Below are 27,521 nucleotides of genomic sequence, written 5' to 3' on the forward strand. Positions count from 1 at the left end.
AAATTTGATGAACACTGCTAATCCCATCTGTTGTATTTAAAAATTTGTTTATAATTGTATCCGTTCTCTGCTGCATTTGCTTTATCTATCTTAGGCTGACAAGTTACAAGTAAACAAATAATTAATTAGTAAATATTTGAGGAACTAAATGTTTTTATTGTTTATGTTTTCATCATTCTTTCATTTTTTAACGTTAATAACTTAAAATTTAAAATTAAAATAAAACTATTACATTTAATTTATATAATTTTTTTATGCACGTATAAATGATTATGACATTTCAACTTTATTTTGATCTGAGTTGCAAAACTACATTGATATGAATAAATTATGGATGCTGGTTCTTAAGGATTTATATTAAAATAAAATCGGAAAGTGATAAAAAGTTTATGTACATAAAATAAAATAATATAAATTACATCTAATGGTTATATTTTGAAATATAACTTTTAAAGTTTTTGTTATTAGAAAATTAAAAAGTAAACTTATAATTGAAGAGAAAAAATGAAGACATTTGAATCATCCACATAAATCAATGACTTCTATAATTTAATCTAAAATTAGCAAATAAAAAAATATATATTATATTAAATATAAAAAAAATATTGGTTTCATTATTTTTAAATAGAATAAAACACAAGTAATTAAGCAAAATTATATAAAATATTATGTAAAATAATTTCATTAAAAATTTCTAATTAAATAAAATTGAGTAAAATATTGTAGATAAGTCAATCTCCTTATAATTATTATATTATTAAAAGTACAAATAAAAAAATATATATTTATCAATTACAAATAGAATAATGATACAAAATAGTCCTTGTATCCTTATCCGATAAGTTACAAATAATTTTTTTATTCGTAACCTTAGCTGATAAGATTATTGTTTTTAATAATTTTAAAAATCATACTAGACAAAAAATAATTCTTTAATAGGATCATGGTCATGGCCTAACCAACCGGAGTAACCATTAAAAGGGAGAAATCAAAAGAACAATCAAAAGCGCCTCCATGTTATAAAACTATATTGGGAAATACTAATTTATCCTTCCAAAAGTTTTTTTCATGGAAATTTAAACACTTATCTTCATTCTCTATTCTTATTTGTTTCAACATACTGGCTCTAAAAGGCAAAAGAGCCTCTATTAAGAAAATGAAAATAAAAATAAAAATGGACAATAATATATACAAGTAATTAACAAATAAATAAAATCTGCAAAAGCTTTGACAACTACCAATAATCTCCACAGGAGCATTTACCCAAATTAAATCTATGTAAACGGGTTGGGTCTCTAACCAAAATTTCCCTCTTTTCACTATCCGATAACAACTTGATCACCTCATGGCTGTCATTACAAACTCTCTGGTTCTTCACAATTCTAATTGGAGCGAAATCGGGTAAATCTGTTAATCCGATGCAAACCGCCAACAATTCGCCATGGATATTTACTGAATTACCCTTCTCCAATTTGTTACTGGTATGAAACTCCATTTCCCATATCTTGCTGTCACTATCCTTACTCTTCTCCTTTGTATCAAGTAAGAATTTGTGGAGTTTTTTGTAAATAGAACTATATCTGGGTGGTAAAAAATTAGTTGATCCATCAGTAAAAACTTTAACGGGCCCACAGGTTTCAATCCAAGTAAAACCTGTTTCTCTAACAGCTCCTCTTTCCCTCATTAAACCTCTTGTTTTCATAGCCAATGAAAACTTCCCCATACTCATATAAATGTTGTATACAATGATGTAAGTAGCAGCATTTAACGGTTCAAGCTCTATTAACCTCTCTCCTACCTTCATAGCCCGATCTTTATCTCTGTTAAGTCGACAAGCCTGAAAAAGAGTGCGCCAGATTAAAGGATTGGATTTGAACCCGGAACCCGTTATGAAATCCTCGGCCTCTGTTAGCCTTCCAGCACGGCCCAGCAAGTCAACCATGCAAGCCATGTGGTTGACAGTTGGAGATAATCCATAGTATTTGATCATTGTCTCGTAAAACCTATAATAAAAAAAAGACAAAAGAACTAAATAGGTGTTACTTCTTTTGTACTTGGTACAAGCCAGTGTGGTACCGGCAGAGGATCCATGGTATTGGTACATGCTTGCATGGTACCAGATAACCTGTATATATGGTCTGTGCGAGAAACAGGAACTACATATGATTGGTGCTTGTGAGTAGGGGTGTTCAAATGGTCGGTTCGGTTAAAACTGAATTAAAATAATCAAACCAAAATTTCAAAATTCTAACCGAACCAACCGAATTAACTTGTCAACCGAATAACACCAAACAAAAAAAAACCGAAGTAAATTTCGGTTGTTTGGTTGAATCGAAATAAGAGAGATTAAATTTCAGAAGGTCAAAACTCAATACATACTCAAATACATTTAATCTGAAATAAGAGAGATTAAAAAAACCGACGTAATTCAAGTACATATCAATTAAAATTCAGTTTGTTTGGTGAAACTAAAATAAGAGAGATTAAACCGAACCAAATATAAAAAAAAAGAAGTAATTCAAAAATTCAACCGAACCAACCATTTAATCCAAAATTTGTCAGTTCAGTTGAAAATCAAATAAATCAAATCCAATGAACACCCCTAGTCAGAATGTGTGTATGTGGATGAAAGTGTGCATGCTGCTGTGTGGTTATGTGTGTGCATGAGAGAGAGAGAGAGGGGGGGGGGGGAGAAATAATAATCCTGACCTAATTCCATCTTCAATTTTCCCACAATGGCTGCAAGCGGTAAGAATTGCCAAAAAGACCTTTTCATTTATTCTAAACCCACGCCTTTCCATTCCTTCGAAAAGCTCCACGGCCTCACTGCCACAACCATTAACACCATAACCCGAAACCATACCAGACCATGAAGAAGTATCGAAGCAATCTATCGCATTGAAAACCCTAATTCCGGCCTTTATATCCCCAGTTTTACTATACATACCAATCAATGAATTACAACAAATCATGTAACTATCAAGCCCTGATTTGATCACGTAAGCATGGATCCCCTCTCCAATTCGAATTAAACCCATATCCGAACAACCATTTGTTAAACTTGATAAGATGAAACCATCAGGGTATAACCTAAGAAACAAAGTTTCTTTGAACAAATCAAATGCCTTTTTTAAATGCCCATTATGAATATAAGCATTGATCATAGTACCCCAAACAAAAACATCTTCCTTTGAAACCAAATCAAAACATTTCAAACAATCAGCAATCAAACCTGAATTTGAATAGAGAGAAATTAGAGCATGGCCAACAAACCTGTCATGTTCAAGCCCGTTCCGAACCACGTGCGCATGAATTTGCCTTCCAAATTCAATTTCATTTATTAAATGACAAGCCTCTAGCACACTCTTCAAAGTATTTTTAGATGGCCTGATTCTCCTCCTTAGCATCTCACAGTATAGCTTTAGTGCTCCGATCCTAATTTCCCTATTTGTTTCGTTTTCTAACCGGCAAAAGCCAGCAATCATGGCATTAAATACCACTACATTTGGATTTGGAATATTTTGAAATATTTTAATCGCCTCCTCTAAACAACCACTTTTTGCATAGAGATCGACCAAGGCACTACCTACAAATAAATTCAAATCCAAACCAACTTTTACCACACAACCATGTATCACCCTTCTTATTTCATCACAATATAAAGAAGCATTGCATGCTTTGAGAACCGTGCAAAGAGCAAAGTTGTTAAGCCTGGCCCCTGACCAATGCATCCAAACTAGAACTTCTATTGCCATCTCAGGCCGGATAGATTTTGCATAGGCACTGGCAAGTAAATTCCATGAACTTTCATTTACTTCTTTAGCTCGGTCAAAAACTAATCTCACGTCACCTATCATGCCACATTTAGAATACATATCCATTACAGAATTCACAGAAAACGGGCTAGTAAGCAACCCGTTAACAACAACTAACCCATGAATTATTCTACCATGCTTTAAATCCTCTAACCCGGCACACGCACTAAGTACACCGGCATATCCATATTGGTCAAGAAAAACTCTACCATTTCTTGCATTTCTAAAAGCATCTAACGCACTATCATACAAATCCAATTGAGAGTAGCCAGAAATTAAAGTGTTCCATGTGACGGAATCTCTCACAACCATTTTGTCGAACAGTTGACGGGCAGTCAACATGTCACCACATTTACAATACAAGTTGAGGAGTATATTGTGCATGTATAGACCGGGTTTATAGTCGGTTCTGATCATGAGCGAATGAAGAAGCTTTCCGAGGTGCAAAGACCTGGTCTTGGTGCACTGAAGAAGAAAGCGGGTGTAAGTGGCAGTCTCCAACCAAACTCCCAGTCGTTTGTTCGATGAAATAATTCCATTAGAGTTAGGGTTAGGGTTAGGGTTTGTGTAGAGAGGTTGAGATTCTCGTGACAAGGGAATAGCCATTGATTGGTGGCGCGAGGTTTCGGTTTGAAGTTTTGCATTTCAAAGAGGGAGAATAAAATGGCGAGGGTTCACCCGCACTAACGGTTAACGAGTCAAATTTCAGATCCGCTTCTGTTAACCATATATCGGGTTCGATATTAAGGTCCAATAGTTCGATAGTGACAGTTGCTGGGCTTATCAAACATTTTGTTCTTCATCTGAAAAGGCAGTAGCTCGAAGTGGATTCGTATTGGTATTGCAGAGGATTACCTTCATTTTACGGTTGAGATTAAATCTCAGACTGATTTGGAATTCGGGCTAACATAGGGAGTGTTATTGGGCTTTGAGATTCGTGTCAAGTTAAAAAGAACGGTCCAGATTTAGTAATTGTAAAAGATTTCCTTATCAGGTATTGGAGAGGATGCGAACTCGCTCGAAGTAGGAGTGAAACGGAACGGATACGGAGCGGATAGTGGTAAAATAATATATGTATTTATGTTTTTATTTTTTGAATACGAATACGGACCTATTATCAGACGAATACGGATATGGATCCGGATGAGATTGGATATTTATAAAACTAATATAAAAAAAATTAAAAAAATTAAAATTTATAATATTTATCTAATTATAATGTTAAATAACATAATTTTTTTATAATATATATTAAAATATATGGTATATATATATTATTTGGATACGGATAATTGAAATGTAAAATCATATTAGTATCCTTACCCACACGGATATTCGAATATTGGATACTCACATCTAAATTTTTGAATACGGATCGTATCGATACGAGTCAAATATTATCCATACTGTTTTCACCCCTACCTTTAAGTGATGGTTTTGATCTCAAAATAGTCAGAGGTCTTGGCTCAAAAAAAATAAAAAATAAAAATGTTTTTTATTTTTATATTTTTCAGAAAAAATATAAAACTATAAAAGTATCCGTAGTTCAAAAAATTAAAAAATTATACCTTACTCCTTACTCTAAAGTTTATATTTTCTCTAAAAATTTATAAAATCCTTTTAACAAATATGTTTCTATTTTTATATTTTTTTTCAAAAAAGAAAATTATAAAAATATACTTAAGATTAATTTTTTTTTTTATAAAATTACGCCTTGCTAAAGTATTTTTCCTAAAATATACTTTTATTCATGTGTTTTTCTCAAAAAAAAATATTCAAAATAATTATAAGGCCCTGTTCAGCCATTTACTCTTCCCATGGAAAAAAAAAATTCACTCAGGGTCTGTTCAGTGGAAATAAAAATGTTATTTTTTTTTCCCACGTGAATAGTAAAAATCAGTTCAATTTTTTTAACAACCCATACATATTCCCATTTCATTAGGCCTGCCGAACAGGCTCTCAGAGTGAATTTTTTTTCCCACGCGAATAGTATTTCGGCCATTCAAATTGGATCCGTTCTCGTTTCCACCTGGCAGCCGAACATGGCCTAAAAGAATAGGGTTTCAAATGTCTCATGTCTCATTGTGTCTCACATTATCTATCTTGGTTTTAATATTAAATAATCAACTTGAACAGTTCAACATGATATCATATTAAAATTAATATGTTTGAAAACTAAATATTATATTTTTTTAGAAAATATTTACTATTTTTTTTAGATAGATACAAAATCACTCTGACATTTGAATTCTTATTATTAAATTGTGTCTCGTTCTAAACTTTGTCACACACTACTAAAAATCTTGATTCTGCCATTTTCCTTTTTGTATCCAATAAATAGTAACACAAAAAGCACCTCTCCATGAAGGAGGTCACATATACAAATATCAGGGATACAAATCACACAGTTCTACATCATAAAAATGATTTTTGTTCTTCTTAATTTTCAAAAAGAATTATAATTCGATAACACCACCAATTTATAAATTTTTCATAATGTGTGCATCCAAAATAAGTGGAGTATCTTGTAACCAACAAATTAGTACTCCATTCCTTTTTAAAAAATTTCAAATTTATGTGGTTAGTACATCAGGGAGAGATGTCTGTGAACCGAGCACCTTACCACCGACATCGGGAAATGTCTCGAATCCCGGCATGGGACCCACTTTGCCGTTTCTCTCTACTCTAATTGGGTACTTCATCAAGTGTCCCTGCATATCATTGTATACTTCTGGTGAACCATAAGTGATCCAGTTCTCCTCTGCCAATTCATTTACCCTTTTTACGCATTCTAGGCTTTGCGGCTCGATAAAACAGTCTTCGACTTCGCCCAAGTGCTCCGCCCATAATGACATTCTGTACCCGTAAACCTGTATGAAATTAAACAATTGTAATTGAGTAAAAAGATTGATTTTGTAAGGTGGAAATGTAGTATTTTCTTGACTATTTTGATTTAAAAAATACATGATAAAATATCAATCTATCTTGACTAATGTGATGTTCATTGTTCAGTTGTTGTTTTTTTTTTCACCACTATGTAGTACTGATTCTGGTAAAATCCAACTAACACTAAAACTTATATACATATTATTGCATGTTCAAATAATTAAAAGTGAGGGTTCTTGAGTGAGGCTATGGTACTATGCATAGCGCGGAGTCCGTACTATGGATTAATATCTTTGTTTTCAAAATCCAAACAATCAATCTGAACCATATTAATATGATCTCCATATGAAAATGTACTTGTAGATCAAATTTTACATTCTTTTTATAATTTTTTTACTATTTTTTTAGTCACTAGATCTAAAAATCCTAGACCATTCAAAAGTAGTAATTTTCTACCTATCTAAAAACATAGTAAAAAAATACTAAAAAAATGTTAATTCTAATCTGCAAATACATTTTCGTACAAAGATCATGTTGATCCATAGTACGGACCAATTTGCGCTATGCATAGTACCATAGCCTCACTCAACTGATGCTTTTCTTCATTTCCCTCACAAAGGATGTATATGCATATGTCTGTGAGTAAGAGAGAGAGAGAGAGACCTGGCCATGGGGGTGAGCGTGTTTCCGGGCCCACGTGTAGTGAGGCTGGTAAGCGCCCATAGCAATTTCGGTATCTCGAGATCCTTCTAGAGACCTCTGGTTTATATTAGCCGATCCAATTAGCACGTATTCATCATCAACTACCATCCCTTTGGAGTGCACATATATCATAAATCTCCTGAATTTCTGACTAGCTTTCTGCACACCCAAAAAAAAAAGTTAGCAAAGGTGATTATATAAATTTCAATATAGTTGGTTTAATATGTCTTGAATGATGCGAATCGGATGGTTCCAAACAGGCATCAGACTGATTTGGGTCCGATGCCCATAGGATGTGTCCCGCTTCCGTGCAACAATGGTATGTGTGAAAAAGTATCATATGCCTAGAAACTGAAAATATAATTTAAAAATCATAGAAAATGTTATACATGTTCATAAAAAACATGGAAAAAAAAATCATTTTAGTGTTTTTAGTAACAAAAGGTATGGTATTTTATAACCTGCATGTAGAGCACATGTAAAAAGAATAAAATCTGAAACTAACATCACTGCGTACTCACTGAGGAGCTTTCACCAAGAAGAGAAGACCTGTCTTTTGTACTAGATTCACGCTTTCCGAGGCAGTAAAAATTCAAATAGTCTTGTGGATGGTGTGTTTCTGATAAGCCTTCTTGGTTTAAAGCAGTTGCTATCATCTTGTACATCATTTTCATTGTTAGCCCCTAATCAACACAAAATAGAAGTGTTAACAAATAGGTGACATATATAATTGTACTGGTCGGATTCTAATATATGCATTTTTGGGTTCTGTTTGTGATGAAATTTTTTTTTTGAGGAAATTTCATGTATACCCCTCAAAATCCTTGAAATTACATATTTCCCCCTCTAAAATCCATAATTTCATATTTACCGTTCTAAATCTCAATTACTTTCAAATTTACCCAATTTAAACTCATTTTAAATTTATAAAGTACCCATTTTACCCTTTATTAAAAATGAAATTATGTAACCTGTTTTAAAGAAATATTTAGCTTTCTAATTGGTCAGTTTTTGAAATTTTGAAGAGTAAATATGATATTATGAATTTTAGAGAGGAAATTACGTAATTTTGATGTTTTCAAGGGGTATACATGAAATTTCCACTTTTTTTCAACCATGGAAGGGACCGGGGGTTGCAGGGAGATGTGGATCACAAAGAATGGGTCATATATAATGGTACAATACTTGGATTATGCATCTTACTTCTGGCATGTATCATTTGTTTTTCTCTCTGCTCAGTGTTTTGTGTTATGTGCTTGCTGTTGTATGAACTAATTGCTAGCATTTTCTTTTACCTGCCAGAAGAGGATCTCTTGCATTGGTGCAGTGGTAGGGTTTCCCTCGGGCCACATGGGAATCACAACATAAACCGAGAAGCGTTCTCTGGCCTTTATCTTGCTTACGATTTTTAATGCTAATTCAATTGGTATCAGATTATCAGCACCTATTTAAGAAGCATTAAATTATAATTAAATGAGAATATGGAAATTGGTATATTTTACAAAGAAAATTAAGATTAGCACAGGTATAGAAACAGCAAAACTATGTGAGCAAAATTGTCTGGTTTAAGTTTTTACCTGTTTTTCGGTGGGAAGGCCAACTGTATGATGAACCAATAAAATATTGGTTTTCTATGTATATAAAGTGCTGTGCTGCTCTTATGGCTTTTACATATGCTCTGTGTATACTCCTGTCAATCTTTAAATTCTTTGCACATACAAGGTTCTGTCATGAGGAAAAAAAAAAAAAACAGATTAAAAATGAATAACCAAGTAGATATTAAATATTCATTTCATTAATGATAATTATTGCATCATTGGCTTTAGGTTTTTTCCACATCCAAGGTTCAGGAAAAAAAAGAAGAAGTCAAAAGATAAAAAATTACAAAGAAGTACCTCCAAAAGCCTTATAAAATAATAACAGTTCCCTGATTTTGGCGTACCTGTGCTTCTGCCTCTTGTACCACTTTTGGAAATCCCTTCACTGATCCTGAATCAATCGATCGAAAAACCTAGCATCAAATAAGAAAGTTCTTAATAGAAGTGGTGGAGAATATTCAAACTTTGAATGTAATTTAATGTTTTATTTCCTACAACTTTCAACTGGTTTCACCAAATTAAAGAAAATCAACATCAGAATATTTGATCTCAGTGGCTGTCTAGTATAGTATTGTAAATAGTTCTTATATTCAAAATTATCGAAAAAAATTTGCTCAATATTGAAAAAGGAGGGTATGGTACTATGCATAGCGCAGATTAGTCCATACTATGGATCAATATCTTTGTTTTCAAAATCTAAACAGTTGATATGAACTGTTCAACAAGATCTATATATGAAAATTTGGAATTAAAAAATGATGATATTGATCCATATTAGGGACCAATCTGCCCTATGCATAGTACCATAGCCTCACTCATTGAAATTTTTTTAAGAGGGTAAGATAGTAAATACATACTTGCACATGCCAACTTTCGGGATCGTCTTCGTTACAAACATATGCATTATTGGAGTTGTCATTGGAAGGAGAGAGAATCCAAGATATTCGATTGACTTTTATCAATGTATCATCGGTCCAACTCGTCACTCTTCTCAAACTAACCTTCCATTTTGTCGCCTTTCGCCATCTCTGCTCGAAATTTGTTAATATGTCATATGCCGCAGGCCCCTCAATTTTACAGTGGAGGTCATGCCACGGTTGTCTCGGCCCATTTCCATTTACCTATTTAGAGTGGGAGTGTTATAAGTAACAAACTGTTCATTGTATCCCTGTTTCCTAACTCCATTTGTTTTTCAACTAATAATGTGGAATCATTTTCTCATTGATTTTCTTTCTTGAAAATAAAAATGGACACCAGATTCTGCTAATTAAGAAAGCATCATATATAGTAGTATAATAATATTGAAGTTGTGAATAACATAAGGTAATACCATTTTAAATATTCCTACTAAGTTATGGCCTCCTTGCAAAAATACAGGTAAGGAATTTTGTGGTGATTTATCAGTAAAGCAGGATAATTCTTTACAAACCCGTCATGATATTTCATTTCTATAGAAATTTCGATCAAGGGATGAGAGAAGGGTTGTACAGTTAATGTGGGATTGTGGATGTCGCTTTCGAAAACCGTGTTGAGATCTTTAAAAAGCCTGTGCTCTGGTGTGTCGTATCGTCCATCACACATGTCGAGACCTCCAATAAAAGCGGTTACTTTACGGTTGTTTCCACCAGCAGGTGTGTCGACAATCACACACTTCTGATGGTGTGTGAATAGAGTACCCACTACCTGAAACTCAAATAATGTTTTTACTTCCTAAATATGAATAATAATAAACAAAATTAGGACTGAGGCTTTCTTTTCACGTTAATTCTTTGTCATTGGGGATTTCTCACTGAACCGTTGCTTTATTTAAGGATTTCACTTATATGATCACATAATGTTTCACATGTAGTTTATGATATAATTTAATAATTTAATTAGCACATCTCTCATGTAAGGATAAGATCTGGGGGCTCACCTGTTGTTTGAAAATGCTAAGTTTTGTGCTAGCATATCTTGGTGCCAACACACAATGCACACTTGAATGCTTGAAAAATTTCCTTGTTTCTTCATCATGCGTATGCATTATGCCATTCTACATTGTTAAAAATTGTGGAAATAAAATAAATAAAACCAAAATTATTCACGTATATCTCTTCAATTTTTCAAATTATCATATATATATATAATATACTCAACATGCGTTGAAATTGAAGTATACTTTACAGTCAATAAAATAATGATTTGATTCCCTAAAATGTTAAGAGGAACAAAGCCAATTGTGATATTCTTACATGAAGAAAAGATTAGTTAGATGTACCGTTTTGAGATAAAATTTATCATGCGAGGTTTTATCGTCCCAAATCAGCAGCACCACTCTTACTCCCTCCTGTGTCTTAAATTTCAACATCTCTCCTAGAGTCAAGTCACCTCCATTCGGCAATGGGCGTGTCGGTTCACGCACTAATTTCACCGGGTGGTAAACAGACCACCCTACCACATATATCAAATGGTGTGCTTCTAGTATGGCATGGCAAATATCCTCCCAACATTTATTCTGCTCATATATTTTGCCCCCATCTAACTCTATCTTAGGCAATGTGTCATCCATCACATGAGCATCTTGGTACAAGGTTACCTACAAATCAGAATCCACGAGTTTGATCAAGTATATGCTATATAATGTAACCTTCAATCTGGGTATGGTCTTATAATTATACAAGTATAATAAATATATTCTCAGGTTTACATGTTTTAATTGCCATTACCTTACCGCCTTTTCTTAACGGGAAGTACGCATTGGGCACACCCGAATAGTTTGGACCCGCTCCAACGCCGTTTCCGTACAAACAATTCGTGTCTACCGACTTATATTGCAATGATATGTGCAGCTCTGGGCTACTTTGACCAGATTTGACCGGTTCACCCGACTGATTCACCAGGGGAAACCAACTTTTTATTACTTCTCCTGTCATGACCTTTTCAACTGGTACTGAGGCAATACCAATCAATTGCGCACCGAACAAGTCGTTATCTTTTACCTAACAATATGTAGAGAGAAATATGATTAACTAACGATTACAGCTGGATTTGGAGTTACTGTCAAGAAATAAATGAAAAAACAAGGAAATTTTATCTCACTGGTACAGTACCACTACCAGACAAGGTACCAATATCCATACTGATACTGGTGGAATATATATTGAACAGTGGTCAGCTTTTTATTTTGCTTTCGGTGGTTACTTTATCTTTCTGTACTTGATTTTTATTTATTACAGGAGCAACAAAAACCGACCGATTCTAGTTAATTTAATGCATGCAAAAATTTGTACCAGTGCTTTAATTCTTTACCTGAAATTCAACCGTAGCAGTGGGATGCGCCACATTAACAACAAAATGTTCCTCCCATTTCGGGTTCTCGGAGTTGGGTATAACTCGGGTCTGTGCTACAGTTGCACCCGATAAGCAAACAGATACATACGGGTCACTGGTAATAATATTGTGGACCCCACCTCGCTTCTTTCTAGGTTTCATGCAAGGGGGCTTGCATCCGGAAAAGCACCGCCTCATCCTCTCTGACATTATATCCATGTTTGGTAGGGACCGGGCTTCATGAATCCATATGTCGAGGTCACCATGCAAGACCTTAATGTAAGTAACTGTACAAATTTTTGAGCTTGTACTGGCATCTGTAAAAGTTTCGGTACTGGGACATGGGGTGTGGTTGTTTGGGGTCTTGTCAGATTCTTGGATTTCATTCATTAAATCGGTGGACATGGTGTCAGAACTTTGTTATTAAATTGTACACAAGATACTACTGATAGAGATTTAATTGCAGCTTTTTTTATTTTTTTTACTGGTAATGGGGTTAGGGAGTGAAGATTGCATTAACTCTGCATAGCCAGCAATGAAGATACCTAAAAGGAAGTTCAAAATGTGTTTACTCAAGAACATGGCGTAACCATCCGATCAAATATATATTACCTGTCCGGTAAGAACATTTTAATGAAAAACAACATCTTAATTAGAAATTAAAGTTCTTCATTTGCCGAATTGGACCAAAAGTTACAAAAATATTCTGGATGAGTCTCTTAATAATTAAATGAAAACTTATTTTTTTCCAAATAAAGTATTAGGACATTTGATCAATAATATCAAAGGAAAACAAAACTGATAGCTGAAATCAGAATACCAGATATAACAATCAAACAAGAAAACTGGTTTCTTCATTGCTCATCGGACATAATATTAAGCAAGAAAAAAAATCTACAAAATAAAAGATGAAATTGGAAAGTGTAAAAAGAAAATGGGTTTAAATCAATCACCTTCAATAAAGGAGTGCTGACTTGCAGAGAAAATTGAAAAATTAAGATGGGATGATAATTTTTTTTTATTTATTTTCTGTTCTTACTGTTATTTTCTTGAGGTTAAAAGACCATCCCTGCATAATCTGCCAGCATGAGTCGATGAACTTTTTGTTTGCACCTGGAGCAATAAAAATTTATAGACCCCAAAAATGGAATATTTAAAAAATTATAAAAAGGCATTTTTCAATCTTCTCTTTTTCTATTTTTACTTATCCAAGACATCAGACCTGAATTATAGGAAAGTTTAACTGTACAAACAATGCAATTATGTTTGTAATTTATTAATGACCAGTGTAATTTAATTTGTCAGGTACATTTTTAAATTGTGTATCCTCTATATATTTTGTCTTAGTTATGAAATCGCACATTAAATATTAGGAATATTTTTCTATTTCTTATTTATCTTATTCACCTTTCAGCTCTTGCAACTATTTCTTATTTATCCTTATGTAGTAAATTTCATATTAATTCTAGTTAAATTATTTAAAAAAAATCTTATTTACCACTAATTAAGATTATCAAACTAAAAAAATTTCTTTTCTAAAATTACTGCTTTTCATCTAGCTAGCATAGAAAGTCAAAATTACATTTCTTTCATTATTTTATTTTTTCCCACCAACTTTAACTTGATCAAATCTACTCATCCTAAGTCTAAGTCGCTGTCTTAGCAATTTCAGACACTCCCTCAATCTGGAATGAGCAACAATTAATGCTCAGATTTTACACAATAATCCAAAACTAAGACTGAAATCTTGAAATGAGCAACAATGCTCATATTGTTTAAGGAGTGAGTTTATTGAGACACAGTTATCAGAATAAAAAATATGAAAAAGAAGAACTCAAAATGATGAAAAAGAAAAGGAAACATAGAATAGAGCAACTGACAAATGCTGATGCAAGGAATAGAGCAACAAAACATCAGTTATAACACAAACACAATACCCACTTGCTACACGGAATTATACAACTGAAAATTATGTAGGTTAACGATGAAAAGTACCAAATTATTGTTCTCATTTTTCTTCAAATTTTTGTGGGAAACACAATAAACATTGATATTGCAAAAGGTTTTTCACAATTTCTTTGAATTTAATTTCAGCACTCAGCAAAGAAGCTCTAATTAGTATACTAAACTGACATATATAGAGATAAGTTTGACTAGTATAAAATTAGTGTTATTTTAGCCTATATAACACCAATTCCAAAATTTATCAAATCGACTTTAAACGATGAATCAAAACCGTTCAAACTGATCTTCATTAGTTATATGTTTACATGCAAAATTTATAACTTTTCAAACTTATTTAGTATCGTGTCAAGCGGTCAAATGTGTGAGTTTTTAAGTTAATTTTAATACATTCATTTTTCAACATTTTTACTCCTTGATTTGATACTAAATTACTTAAAAATATAAAAAAAATTGTGTGTAAAGACATCACTCATAAAGTAAATCGGTTTGAACGGTTTGAATTAGTCGTTTGAAGTCTATTTTATCAATTTTGAAATTAGTGTCATATGACACCAATGTTATACTAGCTGGGCTCTATAAAGACCACTAAAAATTATATCTACAAAATTAAGAAAAATTTCATTTCAGCTAGCTAGCATTTCCTTTGTTACATTTTTTCCCCAAAAACATTAAAATACAATGCCTAATTAAAAAACATATTAAAGCGAGCACACACAAACAAAATGCATTATTTTCTTATCTTTGTATTCTGCATCTTCTCTAGTTTTTTACTCATGTGGGAAATAAAAGATACCAAAACAAATAGAATGTAATTTTTTTTCTTATAACATGCATGCTTGTCTAGTGCATTTTACTTAATAGTAAAAAGAAAAACAATTTTACAAAGCACCGAGACAAACTGGAACCGATAATAAAATCCGAGGTAGTCACTACTTGGTTTTCAAAAAAAAAAAAAAAAATCCGAGGGGAAAAATTGCAAAATTACCAATAAGTTTCTTGGGCACTCAGCAATGGTAGCATGCCGGCAGCTTCTCATTGGGTATGAAATATGAAATGCCCACTTTGCTAGGGTTCATTCTGGAATAATCTAAATTTTTGGTGTTCTTTTCCAGCACAACGTCCATCCTTGAGAACAAAAGAAAAAACAATAATTTGATGTATGTTTACAGGTAACAAGGCATGAAATAAATTATGCTCACATGTCCAAACAAAATATCAAGAAGTCATTTCTCAAAAATTACTCAATGATATTATAATACCTTAATTTTCAATGAGGTGTGACCTCAGCAATAAACAGTGCTTCCCTATCTTTTCTCCGTCTGATGTGATTTCTATGGATTAGATTAGTTTACAGTGACGCTTCTAAGCGTCACCTTCAACCCACCGACCACCAACTCCGCGTCTCACGCGATTTTGCCCAAAAAACTGCAAAATTCGCCTCTTCTCTTCTGTGATTTTGCCTCTCGCCGCTTGCTCTCTTCTCTTTTGCGATTGCCACGTAGTCGCTCTTCGCCTACGTGTTCCTTCTTCAGCGCTCCATGCCTCCTCGTCTTCCCTTTTGGTCGGTACTTCTTCCTTGACTTATACTCTTCTCATTTAACACCTGATGATTACCCGTATTCTCTTCCGTTCATCTTACCTTCCTCCCTCACTGTTCTGCACAGCGACTACCCCCCTCCACTGTGAGTTTTGGACCCTCACCACCTTTGCTAGCTATGGTTCCTGCCGCTGGTACGGTTTGTTCATGTTTTACTCATTTCTACACTTATTTCACTATTTTTTAACAAAACCGACTGCTTATCAGCCAAATTGATAGTCGGCACATTCCTCCCCTTTTCTGATTTCAATATTTATCTCATTTTCCCCCAGCCGTGTTGGGTTTCCTCCACTATTCATGCGGCTCGGTTTTCCCAGGGTTGGGCGTTGCCATTGCTTCAGAATCAGAGAATCTCCCTTCTTACTCAACTGCAGGTGCGTAACTTTTTCTGATTCCAATAATTAGTGGAGTTCATTTAGAACGGGTTAAATGTCACGTATCAACAACCAACTGCATTCAATTCTGTAAATTAATAGTTGGAAATTTTCTTTTCTTTTTCCCAACTAGAAGATTTTACGGCAGCATTTAAAATTGAGCACTCCTAAATTCCGGATTTTCCTCTGATATTAATTTCTTTCTAGAAGTATAATTTTATATTTAATAGAATAAAAAATCTCGGCAGTTAGAAGCAAATCAATACAATTACCACCATGATACATATCTAGAATATGTTCAAATCAACACAATTAGTCTTTAATTTGTTTTCGTAATAGCTTTTGTCTCTCGTCTTTGAAATACATATCTAGAACACAGTACCGAAAAAAAAATCATTGGAAACATAAATCTTACATTTTGAAAGCATATTCAACAAGTCCAGAATAAAAGTAAACAACAAATACATTAAAAGGAAAATAAAATGATAGCAGTACGGAAAGAAAACCTCCAAAATAAATTAAATTAATCGATCAATATGTAGGGAACATGTTTGCAGATGTCACGGATCTCATCTGCGTGCTCTTTTAATTTCCTGCAGTCTATTACCTTGAGTTCTTTGAGGTTGGACAGGTATTGAAGTCCGAGAGGCACCCCCAGCTTGTCACAAGATTGTAGTGTCAGTTGCTTGAGTATGGGCATGGCACCCGCCTTTATCTCCCATTCTTCTAGATTGCCTAGCCTGTGAAACTCCAACTCATGTAGCTGTTTGAAGCCTCCAGCTGAACAGCTCATCTTTTGATTCTCTTGTTTCCACAAACAGAGCCACCTGAGGTTGCATAGTTTCTCTAGCACTGACAGCGGATCAACATTGAACTGGAGACCCCAGAGTGTAAGCTCTGTGATGTGGATGGGAAACATGCCAACCTGAAGCGACAACTTGTTTTCAACGGATGGGGACATATCACACAGAATCAGAGATTGTAAATGTTGGTAAAATGGAAATCTTTGCATGTTGACTATTTCTAGTGGCACTTGATAGCCATCTAACTCAAGAGAGGTTAGATGCTTCAGTGTGTCAAGCAACTTGGCAAATAAATCCCACGAAAACGAGCTCTCCACGTTGATAACTAAATTGCACAGATTTGGTAGTTTAGGTAACTGTGCATTCCATGACTCTCGGCTCTTCACACCCGAGAGTGTTTGCAGAGTTCTTAAGTCGGCAGATGATGAGGGTCCTGATGAAGTATACCTTGGTAGCTTCACATGCCGAAGTGTTTTCACATTCCATATATATTCAGGTAACTCGCCAACATCATGTACAGCACTAAAATCAAGGGTCTCCACAAATTTCAGGCCGCTGATGAACGACTCAAAAGATGTTGTGTTAATTAAACCACCACCAGCAAGTTTGCAATACCTTAAATGAGTCAATCCATCAAAATACTCAAAGTTAATTGGGTTAGCAGAAGGATAATTTTGCATGTCACCCAACACCTTAAGCAGCCTTTGCTGAGAGCAATTTGGCAATGGCCTCTCAAAGCACAACAAAGAACGGAGATTTGGATTTGCATGTTTCATCAATTCATCGCAACCTGAGTAATGCACTGCCACACGGCGTGCCTTGGCGACGCTCATCCAATTGTCAGGAGGTTTCGAGCAAATTGTGACAAAGTTATCCTCCTTGGCCTTTTGGATGGCAACTTCACGAAGGAGATCATGTATACGACAACTTCTGATGGAACCAACGTGAGATCTCCATGATACTTGAACCAAGCTTCTATTGAAAAGAAATTAGAAAATTAAACGAATTAAGTTCTTTGGATTATAGAAGGTGCATGTAGAACTATATATATATCTTCCACAAAACACTAGATGTGCATATCGTAAACTGAAAAGAAATGTTGAGAAACGAAAAGCAGTAATTGTTACTGTTGTAGTAGGGGTAAGTAAAAGGTATAAAAAAAGACAGTAGTTAATTAGCTTGTTGAATCTAATATTCAAGTTTTGTAAAACATAGGATATGTAAAACTAGCTACCGAGTAACAAAATGAGTACTCAAATTAGTAGGGGTTTCAATGTGTATGGTACGAGTGAGATGGTCACATTTTCATACCCATGCCTACTTGAAATTTGTCTTACTCATACTCTACCCTTATCCATTAAATATTAGCTTAACCTTATCCTTACCCATTAAGATAATGGTTAATAAAACAAATAATAGTAATTAGCGAATGAATTGATAGCTTATATAATTTAATCACAAAATATAACTAATAAATAAATATATAAATACATCATATTCCTAACAATAGAAAAATATAAAAAAATTATATTTTTTATTCCATTTCAAATTATTGATATTATTATTTTAAAAGATATATATTATTAATTAATGAAATAATAAAATATTGTATAAATCAATTTTGTCATAAATTACTAATTAAATAACTATATAAAATGTTGGATAAATTACTAATTAAAAAATTATATGAAATGTAATATAATTCAATCTAATTATAATAATAAAATTATATGGTTATATGTATAAAAAAATATCATATAATTTTTTTATATTTATTAATTAACCTATATGATTATAGATATGAAATAGCTCTTACCCATACCCTTACCCAATAAGTTAACAAAAAAAAATTTTACCAATATTCATACCCGATAAACTAACGAAAAAGAACCTTACTCATACCCGTCTTATCAAATAGGATATGGATCGGGTAAATGATTAAAAGGGTATCATTGACACCCCTACTAGCAGTGAGCAAACCAATCATATTAAGTACATTTACCAAAATGAGCAATCATGTACTGAAACAAGCAATCCAAACAAAGAAAATAATTGCCAATAGGCATGTTGTCGAGACTAATTTGTTTTTATTATTATGTTTGAACAACTTATAGTTATTATAGAGATTCTTTTTAATTAGCACAAAAGGATTACCTAATTAAGGGTGCAACGATCGAGGCCTCCCAACAAATACCATTTTATTGCAACGAACCGACACATAAAACTTAGTTAGGCCTTCAAGGATCGATGACAAAGAAAAAAAATGTAGTTCTGTATTGAAACAAATATTGATGAAACCTACACCACTATTTATTTTACGCCCTGTATTTTTCAAAGTTAAAACTAATTAAGATGTATAACCATATCCTTAAATACACGACACAACATTATGTTCTCTGATAAATGCAACAAAGAAACATTTTAGGCATGTTTGTTTTAAACTAAATAGTATAATTAATCTATATGAAAAATGTTAGTCAAGAGTATGAATTTATTGTTAAATAGCCAATTAAATTTTAAAAGTACAAAAAATATAAATAAATAAAAATCAACCGAATCTAGATGAATCTATAAAAGAATGTTGAACTATGAAAGTATACCTTTGCACTAGATCCTCTAGAAAGATCTCAGCAGTATCCTCCAATGTTCTGGATTCTTCTGTCGGTATGAGCATTTCAGCAACCCACAACTGAAATAATTATGTAGCATCGATTTCATAATCTTCAGGGAAAACCGCTAGGTACATAAAACATGACTTCAAGACAAATGGCAAATCATTGTAGCTGGTGGCTATGATCTGAGTACATTCTCTCCCATCAGTTCCCCAGTTCATAGTTTGCAGCATTTTACTCCAAGCAGCATAATTGTTTGGTCTTTTTGGTAATAAACCTCCCAAAACCACCAATGCAAGGGGTAATCCACCACATTTTTTAACAAATTGTTCCCCAAGCTCATACAGATCATCGGGATACTCTCTACTCAAATCTCGACTAGGCAGAGCCTTTTTCAGCAAAAGCTCTAAGCTCGGTTTCTCAGTTAAATAGGGAAGTTTATATGGTTCAGCATCACCGACAATGTTTTGGATTCTAGTAGTTATGATTACTCCACTTCCAATCTCATCAGGTAGCACCCCACCAATTTGAGTCCATAGATCACTTGTCCATATATCATCTAAGACAAGAAGGTACTTCTTACCATTAAGGGTTTCGTAAAGCTTTCTCAATAAATGTTGTTCTCCTCATTCTAGGTCGTTTGGAAGGAGAGGCTGGACTTGCTCTATTATCTTTCTCAAAATATCCATTAGATTGAACTCCTGAGAGATAGCTACCCATATGTGAATATCAAATTGTCTCTTAACATCATTGCTGTAGAAAAAGAAGTAGATGGTCATCAGTTTTTGAAAGATTGAAATAACATATTATTAATCAATTATTGACACAATTGCTTCATATAATCATATTTACCTATTGTAGACTTTTCGAGCAAGAGTGGTTTTTCCGAGCCCACCAGGTCCCACAATGGAGATGATAGCACGCCTTTTAGTGCTTGTGTCAAGTAACTGTTGCACAATGTTGTCCCTGTCAAGATGGAAGCCGACAACACAAGGATCATCAATGTCAGGTACTATAGGGGGCCTGACCGGTAGCTTCGGCCGCTCACCACTACCTTCACCCGAAAAGGTTATTTCATATTTCTCTCTACTTTGTATGATATCCTGAATTCGTGCCAGGATCTCATTCATCTCACCGGCAAGGTTGTGCAAAGCTGGGAGCCTTTTGCGCTTGCTCCACATCCTTTTAGCAGCACTAACAATTCGAGAACATCCTCTTGGGAGCTCTTTCGAAGGGTTTTCCGGAGCATTCAAGAAATGGGCATTGTCAATAACATCTTCTATGTCGTAAGCAACATCTCTGACCTCATTGACCCAATTTTTCTGCCTCTCATTTAAGGTCTGCATCATGTCGGCATCCTTGAGAAAAGATTTAATCCGACTAAGCTCACGACTCAATGTTTCCACTTGCTTGCCGACGCCTTGTATTTGTAGAACCTCTTTAACAACAGCATCCGACAACTTCTCCAAAACAAAAGTAACTATCCCTTCGGCCATCTTTCAAGTTGCTTCGTCTATTCTTGGCCGTGCAAACTAGGTGAACAATTGTACCAATAAATTCGAGTAAGAATAGTGTTTTGACAAATAAGAGGAAAAAAAACAACCATTAAATTCTTGGCCGTGTATTACTGGTAAGATTTGGAACTGTATATACTGGTTAACTTGTAAGGCTCAAACAATATGGTACTACCTCAACATCATACTAATTAACAGACAGCTAGAGAGAGCGAATGAGCTATTAATTAGTGGGTCTTTTGCTAACAGCGACACGCGCGTTTATAAGATTTCTCCAATATAAATAATTATTCTATGTCTTGTTAGGACTAAGGATTTATAGGATGACACACATCTTGTTCTATATGAATTTTTGTTTATCCAATAATATAATACTTCGGTTAACAAACGGTGTGATTTGATGACCAAACTGATCGATTTTATCCGAAAATAAACAACTTTTTTATTATTACAATTATGCAATTAATGGACAATATGTACGTTTATCAATATCGTTTTTTCTCAAAAAAAAAAAAAATCACACCAGAATATGGTTGTGAAAATCAGAATCGGAATCAGTCACTTGACTGTTGATTCGGAATCGGATAAATCAGCCGAAATTGGCTGAATCGGATCGAAAATTCGGATTTTTTTTAGCAAAAGCTTATTTTGTAATATAAAAATAGAAAAAAATGATAAAAAAGTAATTTGTCAAAAAAATTATGTTAAGATAAAATATTACACTCAAATAGTCCACTAATATAATAAAATACAAGCATTATAACTAAAATATTTTTTTTTTATTGTCAAAAGCTCTACAACCTAGCTGAATCATCTCGTTTTTCTGTGTATTGAAATAAAAATAGGATATTATTGTACTGATTCAAATAATAAAGACATTAATATGATAACAATCAAATTTGTGCTGATGCTACTTAAATAAATAAAACTTATTTTATCTTAAATAAAATAATAATAAACTAATTAATATTTACAGGAGAAATACTTCTTCTTTTTAATTTCAACCTTTATATTTTCATAACAATCGAATTTTTAGGTTAATCCCATACTCCCATCCCTTAATTTAGTCAAAAAAAAAACAGTCGAGTGTCAACAACTGTACACAGGACACCCTTGTCTCTATTCATTATAACATTACAAATTTACAACAATCCGTTTGAATCATTTATCTATATAAGAGATGATATGAACATAGTCTACTGTGAAACAATTATATTGTCAAAATATAACAGTACACCTCATGTACACCATGTCTATCTAACATTTTACAATCCTTTAAAGCTTCTTCTCTTCTCTGAGTCGCATCTATTTTCCCCCAATTCTCTTCGACATCCATGGTAAAACACAAATTGGTTCGATTTAACTATCAAAATAGTTTAATTTGACTCTAAACGAAAGAGAAATAGAGGAAATTTGGCCGATTGTTTTGATTCATCATCGATTTTATTGTTTTTTTTACACATAACTCGCACAATCGAGTCAACTCGGCAAAAATCGACTTGTCTCCGGCCGATTCTGGTTCGACTTGGTCAAGTCAATTCGGAATCAGCTGATTTTCCAAACCATTCCGAATCATGGTCTAAGTACATGACTTATAAATAACAGACCTCAATTATCCGTCATCCAAATTTACAACTAATTTTAAAACATTTTTACAATGAAGTACATACTCTGTAAATAATAGACCACAATTAAATATACAATTACCTAGGTATGTCAATTAATAGGTCGGTCAAATTAATTAAATGACTGAAAAATTTTGTGAGTAATAAATAGGAATCATACCTATGTCTATGTGAGTTTATTTCTTCAAATGCTTTGACGTTTGATATTCGTTCAACTAATTTTGATAGTTGTATTACACTTAATTATCCATTAAAACACGTAAATAAATTTCAAAAGATTCCAATAATATCGTCTATATCTGTATAATGAATGGGTTTCAATATTTTATTTAGTAAATAATAAAAGTAATTATTATATTAATATTATTTTGTTATTTACTTGCTATCTTTTCATTATCCGATAACAATAATGGTGTAAAGATAAAATACCGAATAAAATAATTTATAACAGATAATCAGGTAAGTGTAAGATATGGATCAAAAAATAATACGAATACGGAAATGGTTCCACCTAAATATAAGGTCTCGTGCTTTGTGTGTATTACTGGAGAAAATTCTCTCCTCTTTCAATCAATCATCAAATAAAAAAGCACCGCTTGGACTCGGAGACCCAACGAAATGTTATGTAAGTTTATTCAAAGTTGGCCGGTGAGCTTTTCTCTCTCCTCTTTCTTTTTTATCTAGAACTTTTTCTCTCAATTCATTCTTTATTCAAGTTGGATCAAAAGTTTAAGTGCATACAGAATGATATATATTGTTTGTATTATAATATTTAATTATTTGATAAGTAAAAAAATATATTTGATATTACTCACACATTGAAAGTACATTTTTGTGAGACAAAAATTAAATATTTAGAAAATAAACATTGTTAAAAAATGAGTTAATCGCATCTAATTGTCAGCTACTTCATTGATCAAACCAGTGTTGTTAAAAAATGTCCGCTTAAACTGACTAATCGGCTAATTAGTCATTGGCAGTAACCAAACTGTCATAGATTTTTCAATTAATTGGCCAATTATTTTTTATTATGACCAATTATTTCCGATTATTTCTGATTAATCACTTGGCGGTACCCTGTTCGTCCGATATTCGCATACCGTTATTTACAACACTGGATCAAAGAAACATAAGAAAACAGGAAACTAATTAAACCAAACAAATTTGCAGGGGATTGAAGTTTCACACGGATAAACCAGAAACGATTCCCTCTCACTCGTGATGTTAATAAATTTATCAATAAAATTTAAAGTCGCAAATACTTACAAGAACAAATCGATGCCTGCTGCTGTTATTTTTCTCACGACCCCTTTGTGCTCCCCCTTCTGTGTATTCTCTCTCTGATTCAGATCTCTCTCTCTCTCTCTCTTGATAATTGATAGTGGGTGCCAACTACAAGTAGATTAAATTAAACATAACATTGACTCGGCATAGACTTTTGTCTTTTCTTCACATTTCTAACCCATAACAGCACTGTGGACAACTACTTTAAGATAAGCCTTTGCCGACAGTGGCTGAGTCACGTGTACACAGAGGACAATACCCTTAAAGCTACACTTCTAAATAAAAGTTTTTTTAAAAATATACTTAAGGTGCAAGGCAATAAAAAATTGTTTCACTTTATTTTACAAAATTTGAAAATCAATTAAGAGCAACGCTTCATTTTACAATAATTTTGTAAAGTAATCCTCCATAATCAACTCTATTTCTGTAATATAAAATTATAAGAAATACTTAATTTTAAAAACATCACTATAAAATCATTATGTAATTATTAACCGTTACTTAATTTTGTACATATATTGGTAATTTTTTTAATGTAATAGAGTAAATGTTGATATGATTAACTTATTTTTTTTTAGTTTTAATTTAAGTAATAGTTACTCCGGAGTACGATTCTGGACAGTATTCAATAAGTAGAAAATGCACTTTTAGTATCATCACATTAGGATCGGAGATAGCAAAAAACCGATAATGATATATCTGGAACGGACAAAGTAAATGGCCGACCTTAATTATAGAAACAGGAACGGTTGTTTATTAAAGAGTTGTTCCTAAAAAAGTTTAGACAATAATCAAAACGATTGTTTATAATAAAGAACTATTCTTGATAGTGACCTATTAGAATCGGCTATTTATAACAACTATTCCCCAATTATGCATATTGCCAAGTTCCGCTCCTCATTTTCATTTTCATATTGTCACCACTCATATTTATGTTAACACGATATCCTTTAAAAAAAAAAAAAAGTCAATGTATGGATAATATTGATCCTCTTTAAATGTCTTTATATCTACCATATTTATTCATAATGTAATTAATATAGTGATCATTTTTATTCATTATTTTATTTCCATACTTTTGCACATCATATGAAATACTGTAACAAATAATTGACCAATGATTGTAATTAAGTATGATTGCCAATTAGCTAATAACCATGTAAAAATTAACGATTCACCCGGCACTGCTGCCCCCACCTACACTGGATATATGGTACATATCGAATCTCCTCCTAATCAGAATCTGAGGAAGAGGATGTTAATACCCCTCTATATATCTTGATCAAAATCAGTCTCAAGATCTAACGCAACACATAATACCATTGCCACACTCATATGATAATGTTTTCACATGTACAATTTGTTGTTCATCCATTTAGATATATAATAATGTCTCTCTAATCCATATATTTTTCTCCTACATAATGTAAAAATAAAATAAAAAATACTGGGTTGGTGCAATTTTAGAGAAATCAAATAATTCATTCTTTTATTAAATAAAAAAATTCGGCAATTAGAAGCAAATTAGCACACTTATCATTGATGGAGACATAAATCTTGTGTTTTGGAAGCATGTTCAATAAGTACAGAATAAAACTAAACAACAAATAAATTAAAAGGGAAATAAAATGATATCTACTAACTCAAATAACATGAAACCTGCAAAAAATTCAAATCCAATTTGTATCGGTGAAAACCAATTTTATCGGCCGGTTCTTGTAATAAGTCGTTGAACAAAACCGCGTAAAAGTATCGGTTCAAATCCAATTTGATAAAATCTTCGTATCTCTTGTACAAATCTGATTTCGTGCATGCATCTTCCAAATTCGCTAAAAGTTTTTCATTTCCTTCCCTTTTCTCCACTGGCTAATGGAAAGAAATGAGAAATTGACTCTCATTCCTCCTTCAATTTGACTTTCTCCTTCAATCTTCTTATTTTTGTTGTGGTGTATTTCACAGTAGCTCAAGGGCAGAAGACTAAACTTGAAACAAAATCAAACCTGCACAAAATATCGTAAGTAATCTCCTTTAATCATTTAGTTCGAATTTGTAGTCCATGGATTTCAAAAGATTGAATTTTTGAGATGATTTTATTAAATAGAAGAATGCATTAAAGGTGTTTGATGAAATGCTCAAACCAAAATAAAATGTTATATAAGGGTAGTGGAATTGTCAATGATTGCGTGTGAGTGTCTTAGTAATAAATCTGTATCATTTACTTGAAATGGATTTGGTAATAAATTTATATCATATACCATTGAAGATCGTAGCTAATTAAAATGGATTTGGTAATAGCATGTGACAGATGCCAGGGGAATGAATCACCTTTCCAATGATAGTAGTTGTGGCCATCTTGGAAAGCTGCCGAGATAATGATGAGTGCAATTAACATATTCAGAGAGGGTACTCAAAGAATGAACCTGAATCAGATCACATGACGGGCATTGCAAACACCGCACAACTTAGCGAATTGGGCGAGGAAGTCAGGAAGGAATGGTAATGGTACACCAATACAATGTCTAATATCTCATTTGGAGAATGAACACAAGCTGAACAATGATTTCTTTAGAAGGACAGAGCAACTGAGTACTGCAGCAAGATCCTACAGACCTTGTGGGGGAGACTGGTACGAGCTAGAAGGATTACTGGTACGAACACAGTTCAGTGTAGGAGTTTTTTTTTTTTTTGATCAAAAGTGTAGGAGTTTAAATGGTGCAACCGGCACCTATTTTTTGGATACTGGCATCCAGCGGGGAGGTTGTCAGAAAGAAGGGATGGGTTATTTTACAAGGAGCCCCACATTCTTTTCTTTTATTGCATATTGAATAGGAGGTTAATTTAGTTTAGGGGTATCAGCAAGCTTCTGTACTACTTGCTTTTCTCTATTTTTTTGTAACTTATGTTTTTATTTTATTTTCTTAGGAGGCACTGTAATTGTAAAACTATTATCTTTAGTTAATGGAATATACCTACGGGTTTTTATCAAAAAAAAAATAAAGATAGTAGTTGTGGCTTTTGTCTCTTTATGGTGCATAATGTTGAGTACCGTGTACCAGGGTAAGCCTTGTACTGGCACAGTGGTACCAGTACGCACTAGGCAGTATGGACTTCCTTTTGAATGAGTATTTTTTCTTTTTTTGGATTGTTTTTTGAATGAGGTTTTCCTTTTTAGTTTACTTGTCGAATGATTGACACTACAAGTTATCTTCTTCTCATTTGTTTTTTTTTATAGTTTAATCATTTTTTTATGGCCACTATGATTTCTAAACTGTAATTAGAGAAATCATCATCTTCTGACCTCCATTTTTGCAATTTCATACATTATTGAAGAACCTAATAATTTTTGTTATACAAAGACTATGCTGGCAGTTAATTTTGAAGCAAATGGATCTGTTGCACCTTCTTCTTGAAAAACAGATATGTACTCTCATTATTCC

The 27,521-nt window shown here is 33.1% G+C and overlaps 4 protein-coding genes across 5 annotated transcripts; all 4 read right to left on the reverse strand.

Annotated features, from left to right (window-relative positions):
• Positions 1 to 1,071: 1,071 nt before the first annotated feature.
• LOC144564212 (pentatricopeptide repeat-containing protein At3g13880-like) lies at positions 1,072 to 4,499 on the reverse strand. The gene is made up of 2 exons (XM_078313774.1): positions 2,710 to 4,499; positions 1,072 to 2,003 (listed from the first exon to the last, which is right to left on the reverse strand). Exons 1-2 carry the CDS (start codon positions 4,419 to 4,421, stop codon positions 1,235 to 1,237), a joined length of 2,481 nt encoding a protein of 826 aa, XP_078169900.1. The 5' UTR covers positions 4,422 to 4,499; the 3' UTR covers positions 1,072 to 1,234.
• A 1,631-nt stretch (positions 4,500 to 6,130) lies between these two features.
• Positions 6,131 to 12,851, reverse strand: LOC144564827 (phospholipase D delta-like). Its single transcript, XM_078314439.1, has 12 exons — positions 12,290 to 12,851; positions 11,707 to 11,979; positions 11,259 to 11,576; positions 10,917 to 11,033; positions 10,490 to 10,684; positions 9,859 to 10,122; positions 9,346 to 9,414; positions 8,981 to 9,128; positions 8,699 to 8,847; positions 7,925 to 8,086; positions 7,365 to 7,562; positions 6,131 to 6,685 (listed from the first exon to the last, which is right to left on the reverse strand). The coding sequence occupies exons 1-12, from the start codon at positions 12,713 to 12,715 to the stop codon at positions 6,389 to 6,391; spliced, it is 2,616 nt and encodes an 871-aa protein (XP_078170565.1). The 5' UTR covers positions 12,716 to 12,851; the 3' UTR covers positions 6,131 to 6,388.
• Positions 12,852 to 16,642: 3,791 nt separating this feature from the next.
• On the reverse strand, positions 16,643 to 19,855 carry LOC144564733 (putative disease resistance RPP8-like protein 2). Of its 2 annotated transcripts, none has more exons than XM_078314333.1 (2): positions 19,650 to 19,855; positions 16,643 to 18,021 (listed from the first exon to the last, which is right to left on the reverse strand). In XM_078314333.1, exons 1-2 carry the CDS (start codon positions 19,721 to 19,723, stop codon positions 16,770 to 16,772), a joined length of 1,326 nt encoding a protein of 441 aa, XP_078170459.1. In that variant the 5' UTR covers positions 19,724 to 19,855; the 3' UTR covers positions 16,643 to 16,769. The 2 variants fall into 2 exon arrangements, with proteins under 2 accessions (XP_078170459.1, XP_078170458.1); XM_078314332.1 differs by having other exon boundaries at positions 16,643 to 18,024.
• Positions 19,856 to 20,152: 297 nt separating this feature from the next.
• Positions 20,153 to 21,261, reverse strand: LOC144564734 (putative disease resistance RPP13-like protein 3). The gene is made up of 2 exons (XM_078314334.1): positions 20,514 to 21,261; positions 20,153 to 20,414 (listed from the first exon to the last, which is right to left on the reverse strand). The coding sequence occupies exons 1-2, from the start codon at positions 21,155 to 21,157 to the stop codon at positions 20,288 to 20,290; spliced, it is 771 nt and encodes a 256-aa protein (XP_078170460.1). The 5' UTR covers positions 21,158 to 21,261; the 3' UTR covers positions 20,153 to 20,287.
• Between the last annotated feature and the right edge of the window lie 6,260 nt (positions 21,262 to 27,521).

This window comes from Carex rostrata, chromosome 13 (genome assembly GCF_964058835.1).
Source record: "Carex rostrata chromosome 13, lpCarRost1.2, whole genome shotgun sequence".
NCBI lineage: Eukaryota > Viridiplantae > Streptophyta > Magnoliopsida > Poales > Cyperaceae > Carex > Carex rostrata.